At 45.0% G+C, this 13,224-nt stretch overlaps 1 protein-coding gene across 2 annotated transcripts in view; it reads right to left on the minus strand.

Annotated features, from left to right (window-relative positions):
- UBE2H (ubiquitin conjugating enzyme E2 H) overlaps positions 1 to 13,018 on the minus strand; it is a 68,125-nt gene extending 55,107 nt beyond the window's left edge. For both annotated transcript variants that reach the window (XR_004644886.1, XM_034763868.1), the window contains exon 1: positions 12,706 to 13,018. Coding sequence is in view for 1 of the 2 variants with exons in the window: in XM_034763868.1 (XP_034619759.1) it covers positions 12,706 to 12,758 (53 nt within the window). In the remaining variant the exon portion in view is untranslated. The remainder of the gene's footprint in view (positions 1 to 12,705) is intronic.
- Positions 13,019 to 13,224: the final 206 nt, after the last annotated feature.

The following is a 13,224-nucleotide window of genomic DNA, read 5'->3' on the forward strand; positions in this document are numbered from 1 at the left end:
ACCTTTCCTTTCAAGGAGCCCAGGGAAAGTACTTGGACACTGGTGCTAAATTACAAGGATCTGATCTCCACTATCCTAACTTTTCAACTGAAGAGACCACCAAATCTAAATGCCACGTTCTTCATTTTGGATCCACGTTCATCTCATCACTGTCACACATGGGCTTTCTGTAACTAACAGTGGTAGTTATTGAAATCAGAAGGACTAACCTAAGTTTTCTATGATGTCAGGCGTGTTAAATTTATTAATGCCACATCATTTCTAGTTTCCTTTTGTTTTCACAGCATCCCTTACTTCAGAGGTGACACATTGGCATGTTGAAAACTATAGCCTAAAAGACAAAAGTGTGATATGTTTTAAACAGAGTTCAGGACTAAGCCAATACAACTATGCTGAGTCACATCAGTGTGGATTTGACATTTTCCAAGATGCAAAGAGATTAATTTTTTTTTTTGGAGTTTTTACTCTTCCTTTATTTAATTTACAATACTGGCATTTGATTTAAGGGATTAGGAAGGATGAATATGCCACTCAGACCTTAGTGAGTGCTCACCTGTAATACATTGTCCTTCCTTTTCAACTGTGCAACTACTGTAAGCCAAACACAAAATAACTTTATGCAAATTGACTAAGTATAGTAGCAAAACCCATGCACAACTATTCCTAGGTACCACTGATATGGATGTATCAGTCTCCTAGGGCAGTAGCACAGCATGGAAGCTGCCAAGGTATTGTAAGGTTTAATACTTGCATTACTGCTACATGTAACCAATACCCAGCAGCACATGTTGGTTTTTGGTAGGGCTAGCTTTAAAGATTTGGGGAATGTCAGCAAGATTATTTCTCTTCTCTGCCCTTGTGTCTCAAACTTAACCTGTTTCATTTGACCTTAGTCCCCCCACCCTCACACGCTTAATTTAAAAAGGGGGAGGGAAACATTTGGGCCTCCGCCAGCCTCCTCTGATACAGAAGCACAAGTTGTCCCAGGCACAGTTGCCAATACTTGAGATTCCATACAAACACCCCAGAAGCGTTTCCCAAACAAGCTGGAAGCAACTAGGATATTCAGGGGAGTTTTAAATTAGTCTTGCAACAGTTAATTAATGCTGGTTACTCACGATTCAGTAGATGCCTCAAAGTGCTCAAAATTACAAATCTCAGCCCTCCTCCCAGCAGCCCAGGGACCACAAGCAGCCAAGGTCTGTACAGCCCTACCCCTTGCTGCTGTTTCCCTGCATTTCTTCCTACTTATCTAGCTTCCCTCTCTTTCTGGGTTTGCCAGCCCAAGCTCCCTCCTCCAGGGAGTGACTGTAGACTACTTCCTTGCAGCCTTTTGCTGCCCATAGCTCCTGGGCTTTATACAGGCCCCTCCTGTTTGTGCCCAGCTGGGCCCATTTCCAATTAGTGGCCTGCTCTTTGTCTCTTTCAGGTGCAGCTTGGGCAGTTAGTTGGCCTGGCCAGCCACTTAAACTCCTCCAGGCCTTGTGTGGGGTGGGCACCCCATCACACCCCCTCCCTACCATCCCTATTCCTGTCGTCTTCTTCTCTTTGAAAACCTAGAATCCCATTTCCTTGTGTTTGTCCCCATTCTCCATCATTCGCTTCCTTGCTCGCTCGTGTTTTTCTTCCCCTTTGCTCTCCCCTTCTGTCCCATTCTTCTTGCTCTTCCCACCTTTTCCCCTCCCCCCTCACTATCAGTAGTCTTTGCAATGCCCCATCTTGAGATCCTCCCTATCTTGCCTCCTTTCTCCTTCCCTGCTCCCTAAGGGGTGCTATTACTATCATCTAGGGTCTTACACTGTGCCGTCACAACGGTATCCAAGCACTGTGGCTTTGAAGGATGGAGAGTAGGTCCACACTTCCTCCACGTAAGATGCTATCCGCTGAACCAGCTCCTACACCATTGAAGGAGGCCAGAGTGGGAGCTCAAAGGAGCCACCTCAATTGCAGCAGCCTGCTAGGAGGGAGCGTACAGTATCTTAGTGCTGTCACAAGAAACCCAAGCAGCCAAGAACTGGCAAGCTCCCCACCAAACCAGGACCCAACAGCTACGAGCTCCAAGGCTAGCTAGCTCTAGGTGGCTGTACATGAATGAAATTTATAAAAGATACCAGCAATCTGCTTATGTTACGCTCTCTACAGCAAAGAGGACTAGAGACTATTTAAAAGAGTAGCCAACGCCTACAGGGACCCACTACTGCAGATCCCAAAGGCTGGTCTTCATTTTTGAACCTAAACAAAATAGCACATTTTAAACAAAAAAAACCCCAACCTGTTTTTTAAAAGAGATCTTTCAATTTAAGTTGTTCACACAGCAGAAGTCAAAGTTACTCAAGCCTTTTGTGGCTCAGCATCGCCGAGCAAGGAAACCCCATTAGCAAGGAACATACGTGAACAGAAGTGAGATAACAGATTCAGCGGAGTGTAGACAGGGCCTTGTAGCTCTTCGACTAATAACTAAACTAGAGCCTCAAAGTTTCAGTCTTTATTCACTGCACAGTTTAAAAATAGAACTTCTCAGCTCTGCAGACGGCCTTGTTTAAGATCAGAAATGCTCTAAAGCTCAGTCAAGTCTTTGCAGACAATACATTGCAGATGATCTAGGTTCATTATCCATAGTTATTCCATGGCAAACCAGTGGATTTGTTGATGACATTCTCTCATGTTTCCAGGCTTTTTCCTTAACAGTTTTAGGGCACATGATTTTGTCACTGTGAGGACAGACGAAGCAACACTTAGTCTCCTAAGACGCCAAAGAGCTTATGTTAATATTTTATAAATCATTTCAATTTTGCCTCTATATTAATCCACTGCACAGAAGGTAAACCAAGGACATCCAGAATTAATATTTCAGATACTTTGCAACTTTTAGTTCCTCCTTTATACAGAAAAGTCTAGAATTCTCTTCTGGACTGGAGCAGCCAAGAACCATCATAGGAACTGCCATTCTGGATCAGATCGGGTCCAGTGGATGCAACATCCTGTCCTCCAACACTAGAGTACCAGCTGTTTTAGAGGAAGGTGCAAGAAACCTGGCAGTAAGCAGGTATGAGAGAATATGCCCCTGGAAAGCTTCTCTCCTACCCCCCATTAGTTAGAAGTCAGCTCATGGCCTGAATAGGGATGGGTCTCCCTTCCAGAACGCTTAAGGTATATCCCACAGCCAGTGTTCCCTCTAATTTTTCCCACCCATGTGGGGATTGAATTTTGTTACGTGCACCAATATGGAAGTGATGTGTGACACATGAGCTCCATATTGGTGCACATAAAATTCATGTGGTGGGGTGGCACTAAGGAGTTTGGAGTGCGGGAGGGGGCTCAGGCCTGGGGCAGCAGAGGGTTGAGGTGCGGGGGGGGGGGCGCACACAGCTCAGGGGGGCTGTGGATGAGGGGGTTGGGTGCAATGGGGCTCACTGGTGCTACAGTGGGAAGAGAGGACTCCCCACCCCCTCCAGCTCTCTGTCCCTGCAGCAGCACCTGGGCTGGGGGGGGGGGGGGGGGACAGTGCCTCTCCCCCAACCGCAGCAGGTCCGGGAGGAGGGGCACCTGTCTCCCCAGCTGGGGTTGGACTGGGGAGAGCGCCGTGGCAGGTTCAGGGTTTGGGGAGAGCTAGCAGTGCACACGCTAGGACTCTAAAAATAGCTGTATAGACAGCGCTTTGAACTTGCAGTTCAGATCGGAGCTCTAGGGAGCAGGGGTGGGCTTCGGAGCCCGAGCAGCAACTTCTACACAGCACGTGCCCTGCTAGCCCAAATCTTAGCCTCAATGCTATCTTGTGGCAGCAAGTTCTACAGATGGTGTGTTGTGTGAAAAAGTATTTTTTTAATCAGTTTTAAATTTAACGTATTTCCATTTGACCGTTCCCTTGTTATATTATGAGACGGGATGAATAGCAGTGTCCAATCTGCTCCCCAACACCACTCATTATTATGTATACCGTTGCTCTAATATAACCAGTCTATCAGAGCTCCACAAATAATTGACTAGAAACAACCAGCTGTTATACCAACGTTATCTTGCAGTCAAGAAGGCAGCAATGATTTGCAAATTTGTAACTTAGATTCCAGGTCTCACCCTCAACACGTATTATGAATGTTCAAGGCCACCTATAAAACACACTGGAATTTAGGAATAATGTTAAGTAAATTTTGCAGTGAATTGTCATTAGCAAGGAAAGTGCTTAAACAAAAGGGAGCTCATAGATCTAGCACCAAAGTAGACAGGGCCTTGAAACACTTGCAGAGGCTGAACTGGTAGCTTCTAGACCAATAACTTAACTAAAGCCTCACGCCTCAGACTTTCACAGAGAATGGAAAGCCTCTAAAAAGCAGTTACTATCAATAAATTTTACTTAATTTTACTAACAAGGTGCTAGCCAAAATTTGATATAAAAATGTACACCTCTACCCCAATATAACGCTGTCCTCGGGAGCCAAAAAAATCTTACCACATTATAGGTGAAACCGCGTTATATCGAACTTGCTTTGATCCGCCAGAGAGCGCAGCCCAGCCCCCCCGGAGCGCTGCTTTACCACATTATATCCGAATTCGTGTTATATCGGGTCACGTTATATCGGGGTAGAGGTGTAGTTGCTGACGTCACAGAAAGAACCCAAATTTGCAGACTCAAATTTTCATAGGTATTACAGAATGTTTTAGAATGATCAATATAATAATTAACGATTTGTATTAATACAGTAATGGAACTTATTTTTACACCCATACTCTTCCTCTTATTTTAAAGGATCCCACTGCACTTTAATTAGAGCGAGTACATGCCACTGAAATGCAGCCACTTCTGGAGTGGGAGAGCAACACTCATCATTACAGAATAAAGAATATAATTTAAACGGCTACACTAGAAATCCCTTCAAAGTGATTAAATAGAAATTGAAGTCAGAGATGTTACTTTCTGTATTTTACTACATACCTTTCATGTTGTGTGTAAAACGTGCCCTGTAATCTATAGTTATAGTAGATCTGTCAGTCAACGTGGCAATTATAATGATACTGCTGACAAAGATGCTTCCATTCAGCAATGGGTGAGACATGGTATCCCAAACCAAAAACAACAGTGTGTGAAGAGCATCATTAACCTGGTCTCTTTCTGGAGACTAAGTCAACTTGTTATTCCAGGCGTTCATATTGCTATGGAGAACAGGGCAAGTGATTTAAGGTCATTAGAATGTCAAGACCACCATGAGAAATAGTGCCTGGAAAGCAGCAGCAGTTAAAACCACACTAGTTTTGAAGCTGGCATCAGTCGCAGCTGCAAACACGAATGGGAACAGAGGGCCTGAAGGCCGCGCAAACATAGATATCTCCTTCCCGACACTGCATGCAATCCCCTCTTCAGTTCCAGGCACCTCATTACCAGAAAAATATTGCTAAATATAACACTTAGGTATATAAATAAAAGTGATCAGAATGCTACAGAGATTGATTTGTGGGGAATCTCTATGGACAGTTTGGCTTAGTGATGAATAACCTGGGGGTGGGGAAAATTACAGCCTAGTAGTATTTGAAGTGTGTCAACATCAAGGACAGAGGAATTTTGGGTGCTGTAAGAGGGTAGAACAAGGAGAACCTTGATTAAAGAAGTGAAAATTTCAGACAAAAATAGACACTTCCTGACAGCAAGATCTATTAGACTATAGAATAGTCACCCAAGTGATGTAGAGCCATTACTTGGTACATTTTCTAGTGTTTTCTGCAGTTCAATTTCAAGTGTTCTGTAGGGATCAACAGGGTGTTGGCATGCAGATACACTGGATGACCTATTCGAACTAGAGACAGTAAGATCATATGATTCTTTAGTCATCCCTGCACTATTTGGTGGGGAGAAGCAAACAGCAATACCCTATGTATGTCGGCTATTCCAGAAACATATGGACAGAGGCCACTGAAAAATGTGTTGAAAGCAGGGGAGTTGAGCACACAAATAAGAGAAGGCAAATAATGAACTGCTAAATACCTATATATGTACCCACATATATAGCCTCATCTAACATTCAAAAATGTGTTATTCAGCAGTTACCTTTCATCTTTCTTGCCAGGAGCATGGGCAGGACTCCAGGAAAGAGGGGGGGAAAACGACTACTGAGTACTCAGAAATGTCTCTTACCATCTTCAAACTTACAGCTTAACAATGGCTATATCGGCATAATTCAGGATAGCTGTTTGGCCAGTAGGAAGTTCCATACTGTCCCCTGCCCCTATAATTGTGGGGACTTTTCTACTTTTAATAGTAATCTGTTGTTTATATAGCCTGGTTATGGTGGTCAATTACATGGTTTTAAAAGTGCACAAAATAGCAACAGGTGCTAAGAATGACAAGTTATGTAGCAATTGTGAGTGATCATTCTATAACTCTGCAGTGCTCATGTGTTCCCTTCCTGCTGTCCTGCTCACCTCTTAATTGTCTGCTGTTGCCCACTCCTGCTGCTTTAAAAAAAACCCAGATTGTAATGCTTGAGGATGTTACCCTACAAAGCTCAACTTATATGCTGATCTACATCTACTATAATGAACTGACTTTTTCCCCTCTATTGGATGGAAATGAATCACAAGGCCTCGTACTATGTTGTCGAGCAGAAATCCAGGTTACTATGACCTGATTTAGACTTAAAGTTTGGCAAGGTAATGTACCAACAGCACTCAAGAGCATTAACACCACTCCAACACCATTCTTCTGGGCACCTCTATAATAACAGTGCAGGAACACAAGATTCAAGGCTTCAATTTTATGAGTATGCCTTTCAGAAGATTTTGAGAGAGCATAGCTATTTTTGATTCTACGGTAGCACTGATAACAGAAAACAGTGTTCTGCAGTCCATTCTTTTACTTAGGACATTACAGCTAAGGTCTCAGAGGCAAATGGACACATAACCCAAAGAATCCAGAGAGGAGACGGCAACGATTCAACAGGGGGCATCTTATGGCTACTCCTACATGTTGAAATTTACCAGTGTGAGAGTGATTCACAGCCATGACAGATGTAGGAGGTTATTTGCTTTCTGCCAAGAAATGGTTTTGAACACATTTTGGGGTTCTCATCATAGCAAGAGCTTCCCTTTTAAGAGTTAGTGACTATACTACAAAATCATCTACAACTGACTTTGAATCTTTACCAATTTACAGAAGAATGCCCTCACATTACATAAAAGCATTTTAACTGGTGTTAAAAGTAGGCCTTTCTAAACATGGCAATATGAGGAATAAAAATAAAGACACGATTTTACAAAGCAAGCCACTTAGTTTTTCTAAAAAGCACACATGCATATTTTTACTGTTACTACCAAGTAACAGCTTCCAAGATTTGTTTAATCAGTAAGTGTTTAGTAAAGTATACTTTACTCAATTCTCGGCAATCTAATACCAGTTTAATTTTACCAAGAATTGCTTCTGAGAACCATAAACGTAATCCCCAAAAAGACTGCAATGGCATACAGTCCACTAAAACCACTGCTCGGAAACCAAGTAGCATGGTAGGCACGACTCAAATGCTGAAAAATCCACAAAGTCTTTGTTTTAAATAGGGTCAGATTAAAATGTCTCCTCTAGTTTTACAATATAAGTTTTAACCAAATTCATATTGTACAATGGTTATTGACATAAAACTATAATTATATTATTAAGCAGGTGCAGCACCCTTTCAGGTTTGTGTTGCAAGTCTAAGCTTCAATGACCTCTGCAATCAGACTGACAAGGCAACAATGGAACTTGGGGGAGGGAGGGGAATTCATTAGCTAGGGGAGGTAAATTCAGCTCTGAACCAAACAAGACGATACTCTTGAAGGTTGCCTTTGAGGCTGTGAGAATTTTTTGTTTTAGCAAAATGATACATGGGGTTAAGTTCTTAAAATGGCAGGTAGGAGAACATGCACTCAGATTGTGAATATGAGGCATACTGGTCACTGTTTAACTGAGATAAGTAACAATATCTTGTTTGCTACCACAGCCTAAGCTACTAGTGCCAAAAAAAAAAAAACCCCACATATTCCTGAGCCCTAATTCTAAGGATTTTGTTTCCAAGTCTTCATCTGTTTGAAAAAGTATCATGACTTCTCCCATCCATTCAGTCAATTAAAATGGAGACCAAAAGGTATAAAAACTTCCCCAAGACATTTTCAGGATTTACATTCTACCTTGTGAAAGTTTTAGCTTAAAATGAAATTTATCCTGAACATAAGCTGTTTTCTGTCCTCTGATTCAGCTAATCTAACAACTGATACAACCCAATATTACTGTCTTTTGCAATAACAAATCATTCATCAATACACAGGTAAATGGAGAAAGATCTTAGCACTTATTTTTCATTTTTAGCCTCAAATAATTTTGGAATAACTTTTAAATGATCTCATTCTAACAAAGTCATCCCTCTGTCAATTAGTGTAGCATATCTGTTCTTCACAAAGTTTCAGCAGTTTAAAATTTTTGCTGCAGCAGCAGCCGTTTGCGTCCCAATGGCCAAAAAAAACAAAGATTCACCAAGCTAAATGTGGCTGTATTTATAATTCCTTTCATGGACACTGACATTCTTTTCTAACTTCAGCTCTGACACTTAAAAGTTTAGACAGTGTGATCAAGTCATAAGACGCTATAGATAAAAGGGAAATAAAGTAAAATTCTGAAAAATTGAGTTCAAATAGAGTCTGCAAATAAACTGCATTCATATGTACACTGCTATACTGGTGCAGAATAAACTCCCAACCTCAATACTATTGTAATCCTACCAGAATCACCTCCAAGAAATGTAATTGCAGGGCTCCAAAAATTACCCAGATTAACATTTCAGGGATACCCAATACCCGTTGTACTCATTTGCCTATATAAGAAATTTCCCCCACACACCAAAAAAAACGCCATTCCTCCGAAGATTGCCCTGTGCTTGTTTTCAAAGGCTTCCACTGGGCCTCCTTCTCTTTCCCCAGCCCCCACTCTCCAGTATATAAACACACTCTTGTCACACACTCTATCAGCTGTTCATGTTGCTCCGCCCAGGCCTCAGTTTCCGGGTAGTAACAGAGCAACCAATCGGCTGAGTTGCATGCTCTGCCTGAGGCCTTTTGCCTGCAAACACTTTTCCAAAACAAGCAGTTCGTCATTTCACAGGGGGCACTGGCTCATCCAGGGCGAGGGGAGATTGCAACTGCCATGCAACAGGGGAGGGGGCAAGTCCCACAAGCCTCCAGGACACAGTGAGCTGCACAAGCTCCCCCCTCTACCTGGGGAAGTATGGGGGTGGAAGGGAGGGGGAAACTTCTGCACATCCCTAGACTGATCATTAAAAAAAAATTAAAATTAAATGGTCACCAGTATCAGATCTTAAGTAATCTGAGTAACTCCCTATATTCTGGGTATAAAACTTCCTTGAAAGTCATTCCCCAGTTGGGGGCACAGGAAGCTTCTGATCTTTTGTGCACAGCACTGCATGCAATAGAACAACTCTACTGGGTCTGATATTTAGGCAGTGAGGACACTCAAGAGAGGGGTGTGGGGAAGGAGACAATCAATCCAACAGGGTCAACATGCAATGCAAATCCCTGCTTCTAGGCTCTTTCCAGCATTTAGAGAAGGGATCAGAAGAGAAACAATGAATGACTCAGTGTCAGAACATAATCATCCAGCTGATTATTAAACATCAGTTAAAAAAACACTCCCCCTTGCAATTTAGAGAGAGCGAGCGAGCACAAGCAACCAACCTCTCCCGTTCTCTGGTCACAAAGAAACATCTACAAAAGGACATGGACGTGTTGGGATTGAAAATAGGAATAATAAAGAAAGACTCCACTCCTCTCCTAAACCTGTCAGAGCAGTAAAAGGCAGCAGACTTGTAACTTGCTCTCTAGTCCCTTCCTAGACAAGGTAGCTCTTGGCAGGCTGTAAATCTGTGCCATGATTATATACTAGACACATTAAAGAGAGGCTGAAACGGGAGATTGTAATGAAAATGGCAGCAAACAAAAAAAAATTCAAGCCACATTCAAGTACATTCCTTCAGTACAGTTCTCTCTCATTTACTCACCACCATAACCAGCTTCAATCCCCACCCCACCCGCACCCCTCAAACACACACTTATTTCAGATAATGTGCAGATCGGTTTACAGATAGGAGGATTACACAGAAAAATGAAGTGGCTCAGTAGTTTAGGATGAATCAGAGTGTAGGCCTAGAGATCCGAAGGAAGGCCAGACAAACAAAAAGACTGGGGAAGGAGGAAGGTAGAGAAGAGAGTCATCTGACATACACAACTTCCTAACTTTGCTGTCCACAAGAAACAAACCGTTCTACCCTTCTGTCTCAAATACCAAGAACATTGGGGTAACAATAACAAAAGCTACAGTTTTTAAAAGCCTCTGGATTCTTTTGTCAGGGGAAAAGAGCAGGAGATTGGAAACTAATTGGAATTGAGAGGAATGTCAACCTATTTACTGCTCTTCATCTACCACCAAGCCATAATATACCAAAAAACTGCTCTTTGTCGCCTAAAATGCTGTAGTCATTCTAGATGTCAGCTACCAAGCAGGAAAAAAAAAGTGGGGGAGAAAATGCATCAGGTCATAATGGGCCTCATCCACACTCCAGCACAGTCCTCTTCAAAAATTATGCACAATGAAGATTATTTCCACTAAACAGCTGGAGTTCTCAACCCTCCTCCTGGTGAAATTAACCATCAATTGAAATTTGCATTTGGGAGGGTATGACATGTTGTAACTCTAAACTCCAGAATAAAAATAGCACAGATTCTACCATGATCGGTAGTCATTTCCTATCTGTTATAAACAACATTCAAAATAAAGAAGCTTTGTATAAAAACATACACACAAAACATCATCAAGTTTTCTTTGGGTAAATTGTCCTCATGCCATAAACATTAGTGTTGTTGATTTCACCCCTTCTTTTAAAAACCAAAACCAAATAAGTTTGTTTATCTCTGCCTCTAGCAACTAAATCAGATCTGTTTATCAACCCCCAACCTTCCTACCACAATCAAAAAAACAGATCCCTCAGCCCTAAATTCTCTTGGGGGAAAAAATATCTCTGAAAGCATTTCAGTTGGTTATGTCGATTCTCCCCACCACCACCACCTTGTAAACAAAACTATTAATAAAACAATTCTATAATCGAATTCCCAACGATATTTCAAAAGCCACCCACACTCCAGACAGCAAAAGAGAGGGATACACCATCCTATGAAGGGCGAGAATAAAAATACTGAGAAAAATAAAAATAGATCCATTAGGAAAGAAAAAACCTACCCTAAACTGAAGTGTTACATAAACAAAACCTCTAGCAAGAAATGGGGTAGGGGGGGAAGAGACTTTTCAATCGCACTGAAACCCCTTCTTCTCACTCCATGGCACCTTATTTTTGGTTCGTTGCAAACTAGGCTATCCCCTCCCCCCCCCAAAAAAAATTAAAAAAAAAAATAAAACTGCCACAAATCCCTAGGCTGGCACCAGAAGCTTTGGGAACTACAGGCTGAAACCATGGAGTAAATAATAATAAACATCACAAAAGGTTTTCTCTGGGCTGTTGCTATTAGACAAGGCCTCCCCATTCTCTCAGCCCCACTCCTCACCACCCTAAGCTGTGGAACTACATTCCAGGGAAGGGGGCTGGGGAAAAGAGGGGAGCCATCTAGAAGTGGGGGGGGAAATATTCCTTTGAAATACCCCTTCCGAGGCTGACTTCCAGCTGTCATAATATCTGATGGGGGGGGGGGTCTCTCCCTTACCCTGGGGGGAGTCACAATCCCAGGGGGAGGAAAAGGAGTTGCCCTAGCTGGACTGAAGGATCCTGTCCCACTACCTCACTCCTTAAAGGTACTAATTTCCCCCCAGGATAAGTGGTTGGGGTAGCCTCTATCCCCCAGGCCGAGTCTCCGTGGTTTAAAAGGGCCTTCAGTCCTTAGGCTGTGGGATCTGGTGTTTGTGGGGGAGCTCAGGCTGGGAGAGAGATCTGGAGTCCCCAGGACTGGAGGAGAGGGATCTGCTTGTCTAGGAGGCCTCTCCTCAGCAGAGTGGGAAGGGTTGGTGTTTGGGAGATGTTTGCAAGGGGGTCCCCCAGGAGTGGGGCTGGTCTAGGGGAGTTTCACCCTCTCCCCCCACAGATAGAGCTGGTTACACAAGGGCACTCTCTCTCCCCTTCACCATGGGAGATCAGAGGGACTGACCCTGGCAATCGTACACCCCTGGGGGAGGGAGGATAAGGGGGTGTCACCCTCCACTGGGCTGAGGGTCTCTCCCCCAGGGTATTTTCCTCACTGGGGTCTCCCCCCCCCCACCCAGGGGGATGGGGACTCTCTCTCTCTCTCCTGCCCCCACTGTCAAATAGGGGAGGCCTTTCACCCCCTTCCTCCCTGTGGGGTCTCCCCCATACACACAGAGGGATGGGGGACGTCTCTCTCTCTCCCCCACACATGAGATGGGAGAGGGTCTCTCTTTCTCTCTCTCTCTCCCCCCCCCACTCATGAGACGGAGGAGGGTCTCTCTCTACCTCCCTCCCCCCCCCCACACTCATGAGATGGGAGAGAGTCTCTCTTTCTCCCCCCCCCCCAGGAGGATGGGGGAGGGTCTCCCCCACACCCAGGGCAATATGGGGGAGTCTCTCCCCCACCCCACAAAGGGACCTGGGGGGGGGGTCTCCCCCCTCCCCTCCACAGGGGCTGTAGGGGGTCTCCCCCGCGCGGGAAGGATACAGCTTGACCACGTCGGTGTCCATCCGCCTCTTGCCCGGGCTGGGGGAGGACATGGTGCCCCCGGCTGCCCGGCTCCTCCTCTCGGGCTGTCAGAGCCCCGGCTCCTCCGGGCGGGGGGGGACCCGGCAGGGGCGGCTCCCCGGGGGGGGGGGGCGCCGGGCACCGACCCGCTGGCGAGCCCCCTCCTCCTGCTGCTGCTGCTGCGCCCTGCGGCTGGCGGGGCCTGGCCGCTCCTGCCTCCCCCCGCTCCGACTCGCTCTCCCCTCAGCCCCGAGCCCTGCTCCGCTCGCCTCTGCCGGAGAGCCTCTCTCTGGACCCCTGACGTCACCCACAGTGACCTCACCGCCCAGGCCCGCTCCCATTGGCGGGGCGGCGCGTGACGCAAGCGCGGACAGCGCGCCGCCCCCTCCCCGCGGACTGCTGGGAGTTGTAGTCTCCTCCCCCCTCCCCCGGGAGGAGGAGGCGCTTGAGCGCTGGGGTAAGGCGCTGTAGGCGAAGTGTGTGGCCCAGCCTTGGGGA

The sequence above is a fragment of the Trachemys scripta genome, chromosome 1, assembly GCF_013100865.1.
Source record: "Trachemys scripta elegans isolate TJP31775 chromosome 1, CAS_Tse_1.0, whole genome shotgun sequence".
Taxonomy (NCBI): Eukaryota; Metazoa; Chordata; order Testudines; family Emydidae; genus Trachemys; species Trachemys scripta.